At 35.2% G+C, this 23,143-nt stretch overlaps 1 protein-coding gene across 2 annotated transcripts; it reads right to left on the reverse strand.

The window, feature by feature from the left end:
* Positions 1-179: 179 nt before the first annotated feature.
* Positions 180-18,123, reverse strand: LOC138331319 (eukaryotic translation initiation factor 3 subunit C-like). Of its 2 annotated transcripts, XM_069278851.1 has the most exons (24): positions 17,956-18,123; positions 17,057-17,174; positions 16,610-16,675; positions 15,879-15,955; positions 15,461-15,576; positions 14,692-14,817; positions 14,219-14,255; positions 13,797-13,879; positions 12,816-12,937; positions 12,108-12,216; positions 11,553-11,815; positions 10,905-11,001; positions 10,146-10,258; positions 9,703-9,850; positions 9,274-9,306; positions 8,570-8,770; positions 8,024-8,149; positions 7,389-7,542; positions 6,818-7,011; positions 5,976-6,179; positions 4,762-4,924; positions 3,580-3,612; positions 1,586-1,828; positions 180-766 (listed from the first exon to the last, which is right to left on the reverse strand). In XM_069278851.1, the coding sequence occupies exons 2-24, from the start codon at positions 17,158-17,160 to the stop codon at positions 732-734; spliced, it is 2,847 nt and encodes a 948-aa protein (XP_069134952.1). In that variant the 5' UTR covers positions 17,161-17,174; positions 17,956-18,123; the 3' UTR covers positions 180-731. The 2 variants fall into 2 exon arrangements, with proteins under 2 accessions (XP_069134952.1, XP_069134953.1); XM_069278852.1 differs by lacking the exon at positions 3,580-3,612 and having other exon boundaries at positions 182-766; positions 17,956-18,122.
* Positions 18,124-23,143: the final 5,020 nt, after the last annotated feature.

The following is a 23,143-nucleotide window of genomic DNA, read 5'->3' on the forward strand; positions in this document are numbered from 1 at the left end:
AACAAACAACCTAGGTACTGGCATTCTGTTGGTAGTAGCACATGATATAGGAAAGTCGGACACAAAATTATGAGATTTGCTTAGAACTCTTTTTAGATACGTTGATTAGATATCTACAATTGTGTAAAAAAAACCACAACAGACATTTTAGATAGTCACACAAACAACACATTGCCAAATGATAATGGTTTATTATTTTTTCATAAATAGATGTGACATGAACCGTATCAATCCCTAGCTTATATTGTGTAGCATGCACACAAATGATCATTTAAAATTCCCAATGTTTATTTCACACCAGCACTTATTCCAAGTTAGCACATTAAGTCAAATGCGTCAAGGACACATATTAATCAATCGTTATCTTGAGAAGACCATTTATTTTAGTCCAGCAATCTCCTCTAAGTTATCAAAACTAATTCCATGTTATTTCTACATGATCACTTCACTTAAATAGGAATACACAGTCCATTCCTAACAATCTGATGCAAACTTATATTTGCAATATATACACTATCAATTCCCAATCCAAATGCTTCAATTTGAACTGACAAGGTACAAATCATGAGTTTGCTGAAAATTTTTGAGAATAACAAAAATTCTTCAAGAAAAGCACTCTCCTTGAAATTAGACAGGATGTCAAATATAGAAAAATGTTGACGATTTCTCACAAAATATCTTGGAATTCCAACAGTTACTTAAACAATCTTTGAACACTTGACGAGGCAGATCTAATACCTTTGTTGTTGTCGCTGATTTCGACGACCTGAAAATAGCAAAACAAGAAATAAATAAGACATATGACTATTTGTATCTTGTAGAACATATGAAAAGTTACATTTATTTAATAGTAGGTATTACTGTATTCAGCCCAATGAGGGGCCCTAGTCTTTAAAGGCCCACTACCTTTCCGGAGAAAAAAATTAAAGGTTTCTTAAAAACATTAATATCATGAGAAAATACATATCGATGGCCTTAGATGAGGTAACAACACCAAACATATGCTAGATTTCCTGCGTAATATAAGATAACTGTGGAGATTCATGTCGCTGTTTTGCCGTCTGGTGCAGTGACAGTCAACTACCGCGCGGTATTTGGGTCAACGGCGGGAATCATAAGACGACCCGCATTAAAAAAAATTAACATACTATTTACTTTAATTAAATTGTTCAGAAGATGATGATAAGTGTAGTATTAACGGTAAGTTTATAATAACTTTTGCGACTCTACAAAATTATCAATCTCGTTTTACATTCCCATTTTAAAAATTAAAAGCCGTTTCGGAAAGGAAGTGGGCCTTTAAGTTCATATAGAGTTAAAACTGTCTATAAAGACCAACCAATGGGGAAAATGATCACTAATTATAAAAGACAAAATGTCTTAATACACAAGTCAAATTGTGATATTAATGGTCTTCATAAGCAGGTGGTCTTTATACAGAGGTTTGGTCTCAAGAAGCCCTCTCAATATTCTTACAATTTCAAGGCATTCAAACATATTAACATGTTTGTAATGAATTACCGTTTTGTAACTTTTATAAAAAAAATTTATATGATAATCTGTTAGGATCAAGATGACTACAAACCTTCCCAGCTATTCTGGTTCTGATTATTGTAGCCTCCATATTGTTTCCAGCCCGGCTTGTTATCGTTATTACGGTTGTCGTTATAACGGTTTTTGTTTTGCCATCCCCCCTTATCGCCGTCGTTGTAACGGTTCTTGTTTTGCCATCCTTTGTTATCTCCGCCGCCGTCGTAGCGTTTCTGATTTCCTTTTCCCTGCCAGCCACCTTGGTTCTGGTTGTTATTTTGATAGTTGAACTGTTGGTCTGAAACACAAATGCATCAAAGTAAGGAACTGTGTAAATTCTACAATAGTTGTTTTCCGAATTTTACAAATATTTCAGATATTTAAAAAAAATCTTTCTTACGAATTACAAAAAAATAAACCACAAAAAGTTTTAATATCAGATACTAATATAAAATCAATTCTGAAGTAACTGAGAGGTTAATTTGTTGGCATATGTACAAGCTTTGTTTGAATTTAGATCTATTGAAATGTAAAATTTGACATTTTACCCTTTTAAGATTTCCACTGAATTAAGATATTGTTCACAAACTTGGAAGTCAATATTCCTTAATTAGAAGCCAAAATTAACATGTTTAATTATTTCAATCTTCATAACCTTGAGAATAATAAGGTCATTTGATTTAATTAACTGAGTATCATGTGATTCATGCAGACCTGAAATACAAAACTTTTGACCTGGTTTGACCCCTGTGACTAATCAAATCAGGTCAAGGTCATTCATTTAAACCAACATGAGAGCTCCTCCTCCCAGAATGTCACTGGCTCTACTATAGGACCCCTATATTACGGAACTGTAATAATTAATGGAATATTTGGATACAGAGAAATAAATTTAATATCATATTTACATTTAATAAATTATTTATCAAGTGATACTATCCAGAGGAAAGAAAGGAAAAAAACATTTCTTGAATACGGAAACCGAAACTCAATTATAGATTATTATATATCTTTAATTTTGTGACATCACAATACATGATGCACATCTTTATAGTGACATCATATCATTATTCGAGAATATGCTGTTACTAGGTATGTAGTTTAAAAGCATTTAATGATTGATATGTGAAAGGTGCTAAATGAAGAATGTGTTTTCCGATTTTAATTTTAAAAATGATTTAATCTAATTATGTTTGTGCATACATGTATTATCAGTATTTATCAACAAAACACTTGATAAAAACCAAGCCACATCAAAGTTCAGTGGAAGTTTATAATCTGGACACTTGATTTATTCTACAACACATTATTGTACCAAGGTATTCATTCTGAAACATTACAATTTGTCATTTCAATTTTTCCGTTTTAAAAGTGTTCCCACTTACTAGGGTCCACTGTGCATATACTAGCAATAAAAGGGTTTCCCAAACCAAAACCAGGGTGAAAATAAAGGGAGACAACCCGCAATCTCGCACACCAATAACCTCCCAACATCCACGCAGCTGTTGGAATAGCCTTGGACATAACCAATCAAACGACAGAGGAACGGGAAAGGGCAGATAACTCACACCGAGTGAAGGAACTCACCACTCCAAGTGATATTGCGAGTCAAATCATCACTGTATTGAGAGAGTGTCAAACGTTATACTGCTTAAATAAAAGACTAATGAGGCTCATCACCTGAGTTGTTTTTCTTCCATCTTTCTGATGTTCCTTTTACTCATTTATCCCTGAAAATTTGTAATGGACTAGTCTAGTCTTTGGTTTAGAAGAGTCTAAATGTGTCTTCTGGGGTGAATAAGTTAAGAAATCTTATTCATATAACAGAAATTAATTAATTCATTCCCAATAGACAACAGATGAAAGGCAATCAAATAATATGTCAAACAAGACGACATCTCAGTGGACCTAAAAAGCTCATTAAAGCACTGTATCTAGTTAAAGAAAGTTTAAATATTAATAGATACACACTTCAGGATCCAATGGAAATACAAAGTCTTGTTAAACATGCAGTAGAGGAAAGAAAAGGGGAATTTCTAGAAAACTCGCCTGTATCAGAAGCTACATTGCCGGTTTTGACTGCTGCAATATCGAGAGGCACATACACTGTACTGTAGCTGTGTGAGCACAACTTTGAAGTAATCTAATTTATAAGACTGTTAATATGAAGTTATTAAGGTAAAAGAATATTTTACCCTCAAAGTCACTTTGTTAGGTAACCAAGGTGTTACTAAAGATTTCACCTAGTTTAGTGAGGTCGGAGGTCGGAACATCTATCTTTCATACCAAGCATATGAAAGAGTATTTTTCTCTCATATCACATCATTTATGAGAACTTATTTGCTGAAAAGTGAAAATATTACAATTTTTGCTCCAATGTTTGGCATTTCAGTGCAGTGTTTTGATGACTCTATAATGCATAACATATAAATTTTAGCAATTATCATATTTTCTTTTCCTAATTTCCAGACTTTGATAGAACAATTATTGAGAATTTATCAATTCATCATTGCATTTTTTCCTCTAATCAATTTTGATTTTTTTAAATGGTGCTGAAATAAGTATGATATTTATAGTATATCCTTCCTTGTCACTTGCTTCTAAGTTATGCAACATTGTGCATACTTATGCAACCTAGACGCCAACAGGATGTTACCACAAAGTACATAGGAATACTATCCTTTATATGAAAACTAGTAGATCAATAGATTGTTAAAGTTTCTTCTGTATTTATATATTTCATGTTTTCAAAAACATTTTCATTTACACGGTTAAAGGAAATTCATGAAAACTATTTTTTGCTATTCAATACTCTTTACCCCTTTGTAAAATCCTGTTTACTCTTTTCTACTGAATATCAAAATCTGATCGCAAACAATATAACAAATATTTTCACAAAAAGGTATGAAGATTTCAGCACCTTTCCCAATTTTGAAAGGCAACCATTTGATTCCAGTTACTGATAATGTTAAAGTGAAATCAACAGATGCAACCTATGGGGCACTTAAAATGAGTCAAATGATAAACCGACTTCAGAAAAAGTTTAGTTATTAAGTTCTTAGTACAATAACCACCGCTTTTTGTGAATTAGTAAATAATGGTTAATATGGTTATTTAGTGAATTAGTTTTTCCCCCCAAATTCACAATAACTTTGTGATTTATTAATACTAAGTCTACAAAAGAGCTACTACTAAGGGAAGTAGTTCATCTGCTTCTAAATTCTCTCTTACTTTGTTTGCCGAAGAAAAGGTTTCCTTGCTTGAGGTCCATAATCCTTTCATTATTGTCCACAAGGGAGGAGACTTTCTCGGAGAGTTGGAGGGCGAGAGACTGGAGACGAGTCGGTTCAGTACGATGCATCACCACTGTTTGTGTTGGCTCATCCAGAGACGCCTGTCAAAGGAAACAATGAATATTGAATACTATAAAAAAAATGACGCCTGTCAAAAGAAACATAATCGTGTTGGTTCGTCCAGGAACGTCTGTCAAAGGAAACTATGAATATTGAATACTATTAAAAAAAAGACACCTGTCAAAAGAATCATTGAATTCATCACATAATCGTGTTGGTTAATCCAGGGACGCCTGTCAAAGGAAACAATGAATATTGAATACTGTAAAAAAAGACACCTGTCAAAGGAAATATTGAATACATCACATAATTGTGTTGGTTAATCCAGGGACGCCTGTCAAAGGAAACATCGAATATTGAATACTGTAAAAAAATGAGGCCTGTTAAAAAAACCATTGAATATATCACATAATTGTGTTGGTTCGTCAAGGGACGTTTGTCAAAGGAAACAATGAATATTGAATACTGTAAAAAAATGACGCCTGTCAAAGGAAATATTGAATACATCACATAATCGTGTTAGTTCAATCAGAGATGCCTGTCAAAGGAAACAATGAATATTGAATACTGTAAAAAAAAAAAAACGCCTGTCAAAGGAAATATTGAATACATCACATAATCGTGTTGGTTCATCTGGGGATGCCTGTCAAAAGAAACATCGAATAATAATCGTGTTGCCTCATTCGAGGATGTCGGTCAAAGGAAACATTGAATACATCATTTCATCGTGTTGGCTCATCCAGGGATGCCTGTCACTCAACTACTTATATATCCTCCCAATTTTATTGATAGGAATCTCCATTCAATTTTCAAATCGGCAAATATTATTCTTTGAACATTTTTTTCTTCTTTTTTCTTTGTAAACTTATTTTGGAATGGAAAGGGCGAAATTCAGTTAAGATGGTTTACTGTGATTGTGATAGAGACCATTAAAACATTACATATTTCAAAACAGTCTTTGAGTTTAAAATTAAAACAAGCTTTGCGATTTCTGTTTGATCTATTCATAGATATTTTTTCAGTGTATTTGTAATTAATGAAAACCAAACTCTAAACTTTAATTAATTAAGCCAAATGGTTGGAGTGCCTTACCATGAGCTCCTCATTCAGAATCATTTTACTGATGATGGAGTGTACGATGGACCTCTCCAGCTCGAACATGTTGGCCAGGGTAACGAGACTGAGTGAATCGTACACACTACTGTAGGTAAATAAGTAGGTACGTAGACTCTCCTCCTGGATCTTTGTCGTGATCATATCCTGTACTTTTTCTGGCTTAAAGAACAGATCCCAAACCTGAAACAAACACATATACTGTATTACAGGCGGCCATTTTTTCAGTGGTAATTATTTTTACGTTTAACCAGACATTGCTTTAATCAATGAGAAAATTTGATCTGTGAAATATTGAAAAATGATTGAATCATTATATATGCTGAAAGCCAGATCATGAAAATTAAAATGGCTTAAAATGGAATTTCTCAAGTAAAGTTAAAATATTCGTGTCAAAAAATTGATGTGCATTTAAGGAATTGATCTCCAACAAGAGCTGTTGGAAAACCACATAACTTGTCAAATAGCAAGAGTCATAAATAAGAATGATCAACTCTGGTGTAACCTCCCTTACAGAGGTAAAACAGTTTTTTTGCTGCTAGTCATATGGACTATATAATCATTAGTCCAAATTAAATATACACCCGTACTTCAGTCATGATCAGCAAAGGATTTTAGACTACCACTCTTATAAAATATAGAATTAGTAGTCGTGGGCATCAGACTAGTGCTTAAAAGTTGTAGACTGGTAAAATAATCTGTTTACTTATTATATTACTGTACTTCCTATGTCTTTGAATAGCCTTTGAGATATCATAAATAATGATAATTCATTATCTTGGACACCACAAAGATTTCAATTTCTTCACAGTAGTTCATACCTTTGTGCTCATCTTTTCATTGATGATATAATTCTTGCACTCTTTCCAGTTTCCAGTCTTCATTGCCTTTGAAGCTGCTACAACATGTTCTCTCATACTTTCTGGTGGGCCTGTCAGAGTCTGTCGCTCGCTCATCCGTAACACGTGATGGAAGTTCTTACTGATCATACGCCGACGGGCGTCCATCTCGTGAGCTGTGTATAAAAAAAATCACAGCTTCTAACTTTTCTTATGAATGGGAATGCATATGAATAAGTAAGTAAAGTTCTTTTGATGAGGGCTACATGTGTCAATCTTGATGCAATTCAAGTTGACATCGTACTGAAGCAATCTCTCTCACATTAAAGGACCTACAATTTGATGTAAGTTCAAATTACCTATGGAAAAGAAAGCCAGAGTACTTGATGAAATAACATCAACCTATGGCCAGTTCCTTGTGGTAGTCAGATTCCTGTAAGTGATCGACCTGCCTTGTATAAGGAATTAAATCAGATTTTGCTAGTGGAGGAGAAAGCCTGAGTATTAGGTGAAAAACCATCACCCACAGATGCCCCCTGTAATTGATACCTACCTGCCATGTAGGGTATCTCCATCAGCATGGCAGACACTAGATAAACACACTCCAGCTGCTCCAGGTTAATGTGCATGTGGTACGGCAGCAGACGTCGCTTCTCTATCTTCTCCTGTTCTGGTGTCCTCTCATGTTGTCTTTGTAGCAAAAGTCCCTGGTAACAAAAATAACCAAATATGAACTAACTTGTTGGTTTGAATACAGACACATACGATGAATTTGTCATTATTCCCATGGCAAAATGAAAATGTCTTAAGTTCATCAATTGGAAATATCAACATTTCCATTGCTATCAATGATTTCTTACTAGAACATATCTATATTGTTATTAATGATATTGCACTATCTAAAATAATGTTGCAATCAAAGAAATATTTGTTCATAATGGCAATTTTCAGGAATGGTTATACATGAATTGAGAATATTTGGAATACAATATTAATATCATTAATAACAATAAAGATATGTTCCAATAAAATGTCATTAAAGCAATATAGATAAGTTCCAGTGGATATAATTTACACACTGAGGCATAGTTATTTTTGGAAAGTATTGCACAAATAAAGATCTCTTTTGACATAGAAATTGCACAGCTAAAAGGGCCCACATCAGCTTCAGAGTGAAGGGCGACTTACCTGGGCCAGGAGTTCCTTAGCACGACCTCCACTCTGTATATCGACCAGAGCGTTGTGGGCGTCACGTGTCATACCCTGACGGAAGGCACACAGACCAAGCTGTACCATTGTCCTGTTGTAGAGGATCTAGAGGAGGGAAGTCAAACAGGTGCTCTTTATCAACACATTTCAAATTAATGGATACAGTCAAAATTGTTTTAAGAAACTAATGGATTAATGGAGAAAAGTTCCACAAGTGCTCTAAATTTACAGAAAAAATTTTTTACAGTAGTAAACTTCAGTGAGGGGCTGTATATGCAATCCTCTAAAAAAAAAAACAAAGAATTAAACCCCCATAGATGTTCAACAGTACCTTTGATTGAAATTTTTTGCAAAAAGATTATTTTCATGAGTCATCCGTTACCCACTAAATATGCGAAATTTTATCACACACGAAAATATTTACGCAAACAGTACATCAACAGCATGGACATTTGAAATGAATGACATTGAATTTGACCTATGACATCAATGACCTATAAACATTGACACACAATGACCTCTGACCTGTGTGGGGACATCAGAGTGGTGTATGTTGTCCTGGAGATGAGACATGAGCATGAGGTCTCGGGCTTGGTACCAACGGTCGTGCAGGGCATGGTGGTAAATTTGGCACAGCATCGCCCGTGTCCTCAGACGATCGGTGTTATCCTTAGCATAGATGTATTTACACAGGTCTGCCATTAGGACCTTACTGGTATCCACTCCCTGTCAATTAAAAGGTCAAGGTAAATGATAGTAAAGTAGTGTGACAGTAATGTAAGTCAAAGGTCAAGGTAATGTACTCATAGTGTGACCTCAATCAAGTCAAAGGTCAAGGTTAGTGTGACCTATCAAGTCAGTAGTGTGCTCTAGAAAGGTCAAGGTTAATATGATCTATCAAGTAAAAGGTCAAGGTAATTGTGACCTATATAAAATCAAAGGTCAAGGTAGCTATAATCAATAAGGAAAGTAAAATTCTGGAAAGTTTAAAGTAGATAATGAAATGTTTCCTTTTTTTATGCAGACAGTATTTTGAATCACAAAGTTTGAAATCTTACACTTATTCAATATTGAAAACTAGGAAAAAAGTAAAAACAATATGGCAATTAATCAAATTTATATTTCTTTTTTTCTAGCTACTTTATGTTAACGATCATAACATTAACTATGAAATCAATTTTCAATCACCTTAATCTATTTTTTTTCACAGATGTGAATTCAATACTTACATCAAATCCTTCGTCAAATATTGTACGATCAAACTGAAAAATGAATTTGGATGAAGTAAAATAGTATTCAATATAGTCTTCAAATTGCCATTTATATATTCAATAATGTATATACCATTAATAATGAGATCATCCATGGCAGACATCACACTTTTCAATACTGGACAATAAACATTAGAACAGGAAGCGAGATTTTTTCAAAGTTACAGAATTACCTCCCATGCTGGTTGGAATTCATTAGAACGTCATCATTTTGTGATTAAATTACACATCTTTTTTTTTAAAAAAAAACCATAGTGTCACAATCAATACCTCCCTGCATGGGCAGATGACTGTAATATTATGCAAATACGTAATTTAAAATGGTTATCCAACAACCAGTTAAACATCTTCTTTCCAACAGAAATTATTCTGTATCTATGTAAATACCTTGTAGTATGTGTGTTCCACCCTACGGAGGTAAATACGACACAGCTCAGAAGATGTCGCCCGACATGGCTCTCCTGGTGATGATCGGTACTCCAAATACTGCTGAAGCTGTTCCAGGATTTCGCACATCACTGACTCGTCCTTCAATCTAAACATAGCATGGAACTCTTTAATGCTCACTAATTTACAGACTTGATTTCATTTCTTCTTTTTTCTTTTAACAATATCATTTGGCAAAAATATGGTGAGGTGTAAAGTAAAATATGGATTATATTGTATAGCTATTAAGATGACAATGCAAGTTAAAAAGCAGGAAAAAATATGAAGTATCAATTTCAACTACACTCCCCAGTCAGTCAGTTTAGTTCATTTTACTTGGATACTAACAGTTTATGTAAAGCACATGAATAACACCAAATCCAAGCCTGAACTCTGACCCCTACCTGTCTACGTATTCTGTACTGTGAGCGTCACAGGCCTGTAACATCTTTGTGAATTCCTCGTCCAGTCTCTCCACTAGAGTTAGGATACAGCCTCTCACTCTGTAGGGCGATGCCTGTCAAATATATACAACTCTATCAACATATTTACTCATTTAACTCAAATACTTACTCAAATATAGCACACATTATAGCTCTATCTGCGCTCTTTTAACTAAAATACAACATACTCTACAGCTCTGAGCTCTTTTATCTCAAATATCTACTTACATGTAATGAAGCACAGTAGATACACACACTTCTTATCCTATTCATTCACACATTTTTAATAGATACAAAATATCATTTTTAGAGTCCCATTCACAACTTTGCTCTAAAAACTATGTTTCTGGTCTCATCGTACAATTATGAAATAAGTATGACACACATTTTAAGGATGCAATAAAAATAATGTATTTTTCTCTGCTTATTGTTCCTTTGTCATTTCACAATACAATTTCTAATATTTGTTTTCATGTCTTGGAACTGTAACACAAAAAATAAGTGTACTCTATCTATAATAAAAAGTTTTATTTTTCATTCAGAATGCACTCTCAATAGACCAGTTTTTTACAGCATACAGTGAAGCCACTTAATGTCATGTTGGTTAATGTCACATTCTGCTTAATATCACATTCCTCTTAATATCACATTTACTTTGTGTAGCAATATTTTCTCTTCTATATCTCCATAACACTGACATAATTTGATAAAGATACTTACATCAAGGACCTCACTCTCCTCCAAGATGTTGTCACCTATTGTTATATCTCTATTTTCTTTGAGGACACCTAGTAATTTCTTGATGAAGGTAAGACACCTTTAAAACAAAGAAATGCAGAGATACTAAAATAGTGTCCAGGTATGGTTAATCCCAAAAACCAAAGATGTGATTTTAGATGTCAAAAAATCCTGCCGCCACTCTATACAACTCTCCCACATCAGATTCACACAGCCCAGAGGGTTGAAAGCATGTGGCAAAATGTCTGACATCTTAACCTCTTTAAATACTAAATATATGCTTATATTTGGGGGGACTTTTAATTTCACTAAATTCTTTAATTCATCTAAATTGGTGAAAAATAGTATCTGGCAAAATTTATCAAAATTAAGGATTTACATATCGAAGCCGGTCATGTAAATGATGATTTCAAAGGATTTGAATATAATTCGCGAAAACAAGTCCCCTGAGAAAAAGTTTAACAGTATCTCAAAATTTTACAATCACAAAATTTAACTATATATTGGCTAATGTGATACCTTACAGACATTTACTCATTCACCCCTGAAATTTTTAATGGACTGTCTAGTCCTTGATTTAGAATAGACTAAATTTATTTCAGGGGTGAACAGATTCACAGAAATACGTACACTTCCCACATCTCGGTCCTCATACAGGTAGCAATGTTTGGATTGTAATCGTAAATGGCGGCCAGGATGTGAAACATGATCTTTACGCTGATAGCTGGTCCGAGACCTTTTCCGTCAGCAATGGTCATTAATTCCTTGAGCAACTCTATCTGTTCACTTCGGTCTGTTCCTTTCTTTCCTCGGGCAGCAATAATCTCAGCTAATTTCTTCACAACAGCCTCGTGTGTGATATCAGCCTCCTTAGCAAACATCACGGTCTTTTCCTGAATTAAACAGAACGGAAATTACAAGACATAATTTCTTCAAATTCAAAAATTTTCAACATAACTCCTTTTAAATTTTGACATTCGAAAAATATTTATTCTCAAAAATATTTTTAATTTAATCAGCTGTCTCAAACACAGGACAAAACTTGAATTAGAAATAAGCATTAGAACAATTTGAGACAATCAACTGTTCTAAGCAATGTCCTAGCAATGCGACACCTTCTAATACACATAGTATTTATATAGTAAAGTTGACATATAAAGAAACATTCTTTAAAAAGACAAAAACCTTGACAGCAGAGTAGGCTGGTTTCTTCACAGGCTGCCATTTGGGTCGAGACTCTTTCTTGGCTCTGTCTTTCTTTCCCTCTTTCTTTGGGCCTTCCTCACCCGGTTTCCTACAATCCAATCAAATCTCTTATCGTAATTTCATCACAATTAAAGTGAATAAGCGGGAAAAGAAAGGCAAAAATGGCGTAAATATATCAAGTATAATTTCTTATATTATGATATAGAAAAATAAAATTTCCCATGAAAATTGCTCTGCATGTAACGAAATCAATTCATAATATAGGAATCCTAAAATGTCCTCCCGGCTGGCTATGTCCATGATGAAATTTCCATGCACTGCAGCCTCGCTTTCAAAGAATATGTTTTTTAAAACTGTTCTAAATTAACACGGGGCTATTCCATAATTTCAATGGTTAAATATGGACATCGCCAGTAGAACTTGACTATCATTTTGATATGCAAGGACTTTTGGAAGGCCAATGAAATCATTTATTAAACTTCATTGCCCAACAATTCACTTAAGTGAATTCTTTAATATTTTTTTTTTCAAACCTTTGTCATCCTAGGTAAATATTTCTAATTCATTTAACCATAACTCATTCATCCGTGAAATTCTAAAATTAACTATTCTAGCCTTTGAACTAGAAGGGTCTAAATATGTATAATTAAACACACAACATAAGGTTTTTTTTCTTCTATATCTTACTTTTTTAAGAACATAGACAGTGTGTAACCTCCAGGTCCGACTTCCATTTCACTGTCTGAGGACGAGGAGTCTGTTTCCGAGGAACTCCAGTCACTGAGATCATCATCATCAAGATTATCACCCTTTAATTTAAAAGCCAGGACATTTACTGAAAACATTTTTAATACAGCATATTTCCTGCGGTCAAAACTTTGGTGATATTGACTAAAACCAAGAAAACCAAATTTGAAAGTATTCAAATGATGTTATCTTGCTTTCATTAAATACCTTGTACATGTATATGCAATTTAACCATTGCTGATTATTCTGTTGATCAAATTTTCGTGATCAATAGCATCAGAACTGTACATTAATGTCATGAAACACATATGAAATACACATGAAATACAATGAAATTACCAAATCCCATGAATCTGGCCATGAAATTCTGTTGAAAGTTGTTTTCATGTGTACTCCTGAATTGTTATAAATCTCATGTAAATTCAATATCAAGGCTAAGAATTAATTAAATGAGTCTATGATCGTTTCAATTTCTTATTCAATAAAGGTAGTTTGGAAGCCTGTCGGAAGGGGACTGACTACAAGTGGTAAGGACCAGTGTAGCTAATTATCCTTCTGATTAATGTCGGCACAAATCTACAACCCTTTATCACAGAATGAGAAAGGATATTTTATATGAGTGCCAGTTATTCTACAGCAACCAAAACCTCAGAAAAACGAGTCCTTGGAATTCTTCAATACTGCACTACAAATTTTAACACTTTAACCCCTTACCCTTGAAATTTCAAGGATTTTTTTAAAGAGATTAATTTAGTGCAAACCACACAACAGTAGGTATTACAAAATTCAGTTGTTTTTTTAATATATTGAAGAGATTTTCAGAATGGAGGCTTAGACTATAAACAATTGGTTTCTAACTTATTTGATAGAAATACTGTAAGGTTGATATCTTCATCATGGAAGATGTAGTAGTTTATGTACCTCCTGTTTCTGGAAGACAGGTGCAGATTCGGGTACGACAGGTGCTGGAGCTATTTCTTCTGTATCAACCTCCTTCTCTTCCACTACAACACAACATTTACATTTATTGACCTGATCTGAGGGAGATATGATGGTTTGTTTACCTACATTATGCTGTATATGCCCAGTGTAAAAATCAGATGTAAAGATACATTTATTGACCTGGTTTACAGAGATATTTTGATTTATTTCCTAAGGCATGTTGTATATCTCTAGATTGAAAAGAGATAAAGATGGCTTACTGTATACAAAACTACAAGTCCGTATCATACCTGTTTATAGCATAAAAAATAGTTGGAATGGTTTGAAATTATACAAGAAGCACACTGGTTTCTTTATCATGTTATTTCATATTTTATCTTTCATCTGAATAAATTCATTACCTTTTTCCTCTTCATCCTCATCACCTTCATCAGGATGCTGAAATAGACATTCAGTTTTTTATTTTTATAAATGAATAAAAAAAAATTCAAAATGAAGTAGGTAACCAAAATTTTTTCATACTGGAAATGTTGTCATTAAAGCAATTTCCTCAAACTCTGAACAAACTTAAAAAGACATGATGGGAAAGACATGGATAAAACTATGTATCCTTCTTTCATGATGGAACGGGACAGGATAGACATTGGTAATAATCAAATGGTGGGGGTATAAGAAGAAATCTCAGCTTATACAGCAAAGGTCATAAGAATTTATCGATTTTCTGAAGTCAGATACAGCTGTTATTAAAAGAAACAAGATCTTTTTATTTCTATAATGTTCTAAACTATTCTTACATATAATTCTATGGCTAACAATTGATTAACTACTTTTATATATCAAATTACAGACAGTTACAATTCAGCTACAAATTTACCTCTCTATAACTGCTGATTTGCTCCTCAAAATCGCGATTGTACTTTCGAAGCTTCTGTCGAAGAGTTGTCAAACCTTTGGCATTGTTCTTGCTCATCTGTTTTCTAGCCTCTCTATCCTCCCAGCACTGAAAACAACAGACAATGAGTCAGGTACAGTAGTAAACTGCAAACCAGAAGGGGTAACTATTGCCAAAAGACCTTTCTACGAGGGAAATTTTGTCGACCTGTGGGTCCATTTTTCATTACTTATGGTGACAACTTCAAAATTTACTGAAACATTTTTCATTTTGTAGTTTTATTTGCAGTTTTGATAAAAGGTTTTTATATTATTGATCCAGGATCTTTTGGTCATATATATCAATTTATTTCACTGACAAAAGATATTGGACAATATTCCAAGACATTTTCTGGCATTCCCACTGCATGAGACATGTTTTTGTGAGAGGCAGACACAGATGAAAAACAAAGGTCAAGGTCAATCACAAAGGACAATTTCCAAAGTTCAAGGTCAATTACAAAGGAATAATTAAAAGCAGTACATGGAAATATATGACACCATATGATTGTATAGTCTAGCCTTTTAAGTCAGAAGCAAATAACTCAAGAAAATCCTTCAAAATATCAAACATATTCAAGATCTGTTGATTTGTTTTGCATTAATATTTTTTGTCAATAACGAATGTTTATTTACCAGAGTTGAAGACAACAAAATCTGAGGGTATGTCTCAGTGAAAGTAAACAGTTAATAACTTATCGCGTGTATTTTACCTCATTAACAAATTCTTCCAACTCTGACAGACATCGTATGTAGAACCGTGGGGTGCCACCTTCTTTATCTACCACCTTCTTAGCTTTGTCGTAAGCACGGCCTAAATCCTCAAAACCTGGAATACAATTGAACACTAGTAATTTCCTTTCATAAGGTTGTATTGTATACAAATATACCAGGTTTTCATGTTATATACTGATAACTATAATTATTAAATATCTCATAAATATACTAGGTTTTCATTATACCAACTGATAAATATAACTTATATATATTTATCTCATAAAGACAACATGACAAGGCATGTCTTAGCAACTTGTTGTATTTCATAATTTTTTTTTTTTTTTTTTTTTTTTTTTTTTTAAATTCCTAACACTCATCAGTTATTAACTGATATGTTACAGAAATTGCACCCACCTGACAAGACCTTTGACATATCCTTAATCTTCTTGTGGTTTCCTATTAACTTTATGATTTTTCGCAGTTCTTCATACCTGTCAAATTAATTAACATAAATGCACTAATCCCAAACTAAAGCCTCCATCATTAGTATACGTAGTTACAAGTATGCTTTTTGTAATAACAGGCGACTAAAATCACTTTCTTTTCAAACATGTATCTTCAGATAGTTGTAATTATTTTTTCTCGTCTGTGTCAGATACAATATACTCTATGCTTCTTATGTTTCAATTTTTACTTTCATTATAATTATTTTCCTGTTGTATTTTGTCAGCATTTTCCAGCTATATAGAGCTTTGTTTTTTATTGATTTATTAACACTCTATAATGTATTTAAACTTCATTTCTCTGATGTCAGTAATAGTTTCACACATTTTTAATTTGTTGACATTTTATCTTTCTACAATTACTCATCTCTGTTACAAATAAATGTAACAGAATTTCAAAATACCTTATTCGACCCAAAAAGCGCCCATGTTCCTATAAACGCCCCTCCCCCTTTTTGAGGCCTCGATTTTAATTGCCCTGGCATAAACAAATACCATAACTATACAAAATTGTATAGATTTGCAATAATTTCGTCTTAAAAGCACCTTTTCATTTTTCAAACGCCCTGGGCGCTTATTGTGTCGAATACGGTATATCAAATGGTGAATCAAAGTTATACAATTAACTATCAATAATATTACCTTTTGTCTTTAGCACTGCGTACAACTCGAGTTTGTTCCTCTTCATCGTCACTCAACTGGAAAGCCCTGAAATCAGAAAATTTATTCATCTAAATATGATTTTAATGGTAATACTTACTTCAACCAAAACCATTTTAGTTTGTAAAATTAGACCAAAACAACGAGCTATAATACACTTTTAACAGATTTTGTTATTAATTTATTGGTAGGTTTCAGAAAATGCATTAAAATAATGTTTTCATTGCATGGATGCAGAACTTGTCATTCTCAAATTAAACTTCCAAAACATGCTTATTAACGATAGAACTATTGATTATCAATCGGTTTGTGTTTGCAATTACTGGTAATAAATTGAAATTTTTCTAGCTAACACTAGTCTATAATTGGTCCTCAACAATGATCCAGAGGAAATCGTGAACTATTGTGAAGGTTAAAAGTAATACTTACGCAGGCCTCATAGGCCTATCTTTCTGTGGTGCGAATGTTGGTTCATCACTATCACTTGAGCTGTCAGACTCAGAGTCTGATCCTCGGAAGAAACGTCCCGCCATAATTATTTAGAATTCTGCAATACAATGATTACAAGAATATTTGTATCATGAATCTGTAGACACAAGTCTCCATCTTTTTATTATGCATTATGCATTAAGCTATTAATGTTGAAGTAGGTCGCGATGCAGCGTACACGTATACAGGGTGCATATACATGCATGTTTACAATGAAGTCGGTTACCCAATATCCGAGATAATCAGGACTAGCTGACAACAGACTTAGACATTGTACAGATAGATGTCCTATCCCAGACATCTATCTGTTAAAATGCCCAAGTCTGGTGTCAGGGCTAGCTAGAGTATCCCGGGCTAGTCATCCAAGACCCTAACAAATATAACTGAAAACTCTATTCTGGAAATCATGTACAGATTATTAAGGAGCCTGGACCATAACACAAATAATCCTCTCTTCCTTACTTATTCTTGTTGTATGCACAATGCTGTTAGAAGTTTTGTCCAATCAACAGCATAATGGAAGCATGTTTACTCAAATGCAGGATTAATATTGTTACACCCATATGCGTGGTTTTGCACAACCTGGCAAATACAAGATGGAGTTGAGGGAAATGTGTTTTCATCTGAGTGGGCATTAATAGTAATACCATTCTATAATCGAGACCGATGGAATGCCTTGATCACTAGCAATGGATACACTTGCTCTTATTGCACTTACATTCAACATATTGCACTAGAATTCGCCCCCCCCCCCCCTCTTTTCTTCTCTTTATTCTGTTACCGGCATTCCTATTTGCAACGGTTGAACGATATTAATGATCAGATTTAAACACACTTACCCGTACTTATGTATAAGTGTCAATGTTTATCTCAATTTGATCCAATAATGTTATCAAAAAGCAGTTCATGAAGATGAAAATAGACAGCTGCTATCAAATTATGTCCGATTTGGTCGTGAGAAATGGCGCATGCCGAAACCACATGGATTGCGTACTACGTCATCAAAATGTGAGTTGGATATCTAAAGTGAAAGTAGGACGTTGCGCTATATCCGGAACAGGGCGGAAACATGTAAGTAAGACAAGTATTTTTTAAATCTTGAAAAGCAACATTAAAACATATATGTATTTAAAAAATAGAATTAAAAAATCTTAATCAAACGCTAAATAATATAGACTTTATAATAATACATGTATTTTTTTTAAATTGGCATATTTCATAAACAAATGTTATTTTCAAAAGTTGGGAATGTAAATTCCATCAACTCTTTTTATTATTCTTTTGCAGTGTTAATTAAATGGACCTTTAATCTTTTTTGTCAGATTTAAAATGGCATAATGGGTCTAGAATAATGTTTGCTAATAAATACTCTAGGTATGTCACAGTGTCAAGGGACCCCTTGTGTCCTTCGATCGTTTGATCATATTTTCTTTTCTTTTTTAATAATTTTTGCTAATGAAAGGTACGTGTACTTCATTATTTATCTGATATCCATTTATAATGGTATTTACTCATTAGTTTGACTACAAATTATTATTTTTCGAGAAAAACAAATAGCAGGTGTTCGGTTTTCTCCAAATATTTGGCATGTTATCGATTAAATTCTGTCGACATTTCTCAAGATGAAATGATTTTTAAAATATGCCATAGGTATAATCTTTAGGTAGATGCTTTGAAAAATGAATTCGGTGAAAAACGAATTCAAGAGCTAAACTTTAGCCGGTGAGAATTAAAAAAAAAAATCAACATTTGCCCTCTAGGTAAATTTGAATTTTATCATAGACATAATACAACAACAGTTATACCAAACTCAATGAACAAACGACCTTCTGAACGTGACCCCACAGGATACCCAACTCCAAGGACAAATGACCTTCTGAACTAACTCCAAGGACAAATGACCTTCTGAACATGATTGCAGGATACCCAACGACAAATGACCTTCTGAACGTGACCCAAAGGACACCCAACTCCAAGGACAAATGACCTTCTGAACATGATTCCAGGATACCCAACTCCAAGGACAAATGACCTTCTGAACGTGACCGCAGGATACCCAACTCCAAGGACAAATGACCTTCTGAACATGACTGCAGGATACCCAACCCAACGACAAATGACCTTCTGAACGTGACCTCAGATACCCAACTCCAAGGACAAATGACCTTCTGAACGTGATCGCATGATACCCAACGACAAATGACCTTCTGAAAGTGACCGCAGGATACCCAACGACAAATGACCTTCTGAAGGTGACCACAGGATACCCATCTCCAAGGACAAATGACCTTCTGAACGTGACAACAGGATACCCAAATCCAAGGACAAATGACCTTCTGAACATGACCGCAGGAAACCCAACGGCATATGACCTTCTGAACGTGACCGCAGGATACCCAACTCTAAAAACAAATGACCTTCTGAAGTTGATCACAGGACAGCCAACTCCTGGACAAATGGCTCTTTATAATCTGAATATGACCAAAGGAAACCCAACTCCAAAGACAAATGACCTTCTGAACGTGATCGCATGAACCCAACGACAAATGACCTTCTGAAAGTGACCGCAGGAATACCCCAACTCCAAGGACAAATGACCTTCTGAACGTGACCACAGGATATCCATCTCCAAGGACAAATGACCTTCTGAACCGTCCAAGGACAAATGACTTCTGATACCCCAAATCCAAGGACAAATGACCTTCTGAACATGACCGCAGGAAACCCAACGACATATGACCTTCTGAACGTGACCGCAGGATACCCAACTCTAAAAACAAATGACCTTCGGAAGTTGATCACAGGACAGCCAATTCCATGGACAAATGGCTCTTTAGGAACCCAAGACAAATGATCTGAAATGTGACCAAAGGAAACCCAACTTCAAGGACAAATCACCTTCTGAACGTGACCGCAGGATACCCAACTCCAAGGGCAAATGACCTTCTGAACATGACCGCAGGAAACCCAACGGCATATGACCTTCTGAACGTGACCGCAGGATACCCAAATCTAAAAACAAATGACCTTCTGAAGTTGATCACAGGACAGCCAATTCCATGGACAAATGGCTCTTTATGATCTGAATGTGACCAAAGGAAACCCAACTTCAAGGACAAATCACCTTCTGAACGTGACCGCAGGATACCCAACTCCAAGGGCAAATGACCTTCTGAACATGACCACAGGACACCCAACGGCATATGACCTTCTGAACGTGACCGCAGGATACCCAACTCTAAAAACAAATGACCTTCTGAAGTTGATCACAGGACAGCCAACTCCATGGACAAATGGCTCTTTATAATCTGAATGTGACCAAAGGAAACCCAACTTCAAGGACAAATCACCTTCTGAACGTGACCGCAGAATACCCAACTCCAAGGGCAAATGACCTTCTGAACATGACCACAGGACACCGAAATCCAAGGTCAAATGACCTTCTGAACGTGACCACAGGACACCCAATATCAAGGACAAATGACCTTCAGAACATGATCACACGGTACTTAACTTAAATATCTTTTCATGTTATGGAAATATAACGCAAAAATCTGAGTGTACTCTGGAAATATAACGCAAAAATCTGAGTGTACTCTAAATAAAACGCGAAGTGAACCCATCTCCAAAAAGAAGACACCGTCTCTCCACCTGAGCTGCACTGGCAGCCTGCCATCAATTACGACTGCATGGCATGTTTTCACTCACAGCCGTCATCGATACCCTCGATCCTTCCACTGTATTGCCAGCTCATCCAACACAACTTGCTTGGACAATAGAGACTAAATAACTATATGCCTGAACTTTGATTGGTAACCGCTATATCTGGTAGAAACTACACACGACCATTCAGATCTGTCATAAACAGCCAAACTCCTGCTGTACCCAGCACTCCACTGTCCTCCATACTGCCTTTCCCACTCTTTTCATCGGCCTTTACGATATTGATGAATTTCAAACCGCCTTTGTCCCTCTTTGGTCTCTTTCTGCTGCTCTACGTGGCGTCTTAAGTACTGTCGAGGACACCAGGCTATCGTGAACTTTGCATCTTCATACTTTTGGGGCTATCGCATATATGGAAAGCAGGAAAATTGGTGCTACGGTCATGCCACACAGTACAGGGCGAGTCAGCCTCCATTGATCACATTTCCTAGTTAGATGGCGTCGGCAATATGTAGTAGACTGACTGCAGTTGGAACTGTGTCTCTGAGACTCCAATTGTCATACCATGAGCTTCTTCTGACGAGGACGTTCTCAATTCCAGCTAACTTCATAGTTTCTTAGTTCTGTAGTTGTACATTTGTAACACCATTCGTACATGTTCTTCCATTGCACTAACTCCATCAAGACGTATTCTCTCAGACGACTGTCATGAATTCGTGTAGGCGCTTGTGATGACATTGTTCTTGCGTTCCTGATGACATCCAATACTTCCTTCGACTATGATCAAGAATCACATGTTCCCCAGCTCCCAATCCTTCTTAGGATCGCTTTGCAAGTCATACACACATGTATACTTATCCCTTCTCTTCTCTTAGTGCTCCAGACCTTTTACTGCCCGGATGTGATGTAAAGTGGGAGCGGTTGGCTGCAAATATTACACACTGTTTCATTGTCTGCTTCTTTAAGCTTTCTTTAACATTTCTCGGGATGTTTCTGCGCAGTTCAGACAACACAGGCCTTCTTTCTTCAGATGGAAGTGTATTATTTTGCGAGCTGTATCAGATTTGACCTCAAGCCAGTTATTCCCCGTTGTCTTCTCTTCCTTGGTTGTATTTTCTCTTTTGCACCAAATCTGTCGAATTAAGGATTTTATTGGGTTTTTTTGTTTGCACTAAATAACCCCGGGCCTTGATCTGCTACCAGTCAAGTTTGGTCCATGTAAACAGTTCAGTTGATGATGATAAGTTTACAACTTACAATCTGCGCAGAATTTTTTAACTAGTAACGATTTAAGGATTAACACATGTACCTCTTTCCCCCCATTGGACCCGGACCCTTCTGCCCCATGAGGCCAGAGTCAAGATGTACAAACTCTTGCTCTCCTTCCCAGTAATTTTCTGGCCTTGGGTTACGTTACAATCCAGACAAAACTTCATGACCTGTAGCAATTAAAGGAATAGTCTCCAATTCCTCTATTTGACCCCATCATTTCATTCACAGGGAGGTCAGAGCCAAGAATTGTACAAACTCTCTTTCCTTTTCTCAAGGGGTGTTTCTGGCTAAATTTGATAACAATCGGTACAGATCTTTATCACTAGTAATATTCTTAAAGGAACAATCAGTCAAGAGTACAGTAGTAATATAAAGTTTGCACATTTTTCGGAAACAGTTTTAGTTAGAAAAGTTTTACTGTGGATATGCCAGAAAATACCACACTGTAGTGAAATTTATCTTTGTGTACCTGTGAAATGTGAAACTCTTCTTACTATCCCCGCCATTACACAGTGGTCGGATGTCTTGTATGCCGAAACCCTAACCCTTGCCATGTGTAGTAAAGACTTCTTTGTCTAGGACTACTCAAATAGCCCTTACAGTAGTGTGTTTACCTTATTAGATGTATGTTCTTCTCTAGAAATAATTTCATCAACTCCTCAGTAGTTATGTATTGAATTTGTTTCACATGCGTTACTTTGGCTCGGGTATGGGTACAGCGTACATGTATGTTGTACCTGCTTAATAGTATTGATCAACGATTTGGAATTTCAACGGTATCAAACAAAATCATTAAGAATGTCATGAAATTTGTCAATATTTCTTGTTATATGTTTCATAAGGAATAAAGAACAACACATTTATGTCAATTTGCTTTGTGGTTATTTAACAGCTAGAATTAGCCTCACGGAATTGTTCCTTTAAGGAATTACTAAAGTACCCCTGTTTCTCCTATCTGGCTCCATCCCTCCTGCCCCACGGAAGTCGGTCAGAGTCAAGATTTATACAATATCGATTCTTAAACATCTTATCTTAAACGTCATAAAGATGGGGATGGGTTGTAATTCTCAAGAATTACAAAACCTTCATAAA

This window comes from Argopecten irradians, chromosome 9 (assembly GCF_041381155.1).
Source record: "Argopecten irradians isolate NY chromosome 9, Ai_NY, whole genome shotgun sequence".
Taxonomy (NCBI): Eukaryota; Metazoa; Mollusca; class Bivalvia; order Pectinida; family Pectinidae; genus Argopecten; species Argopecten irradians.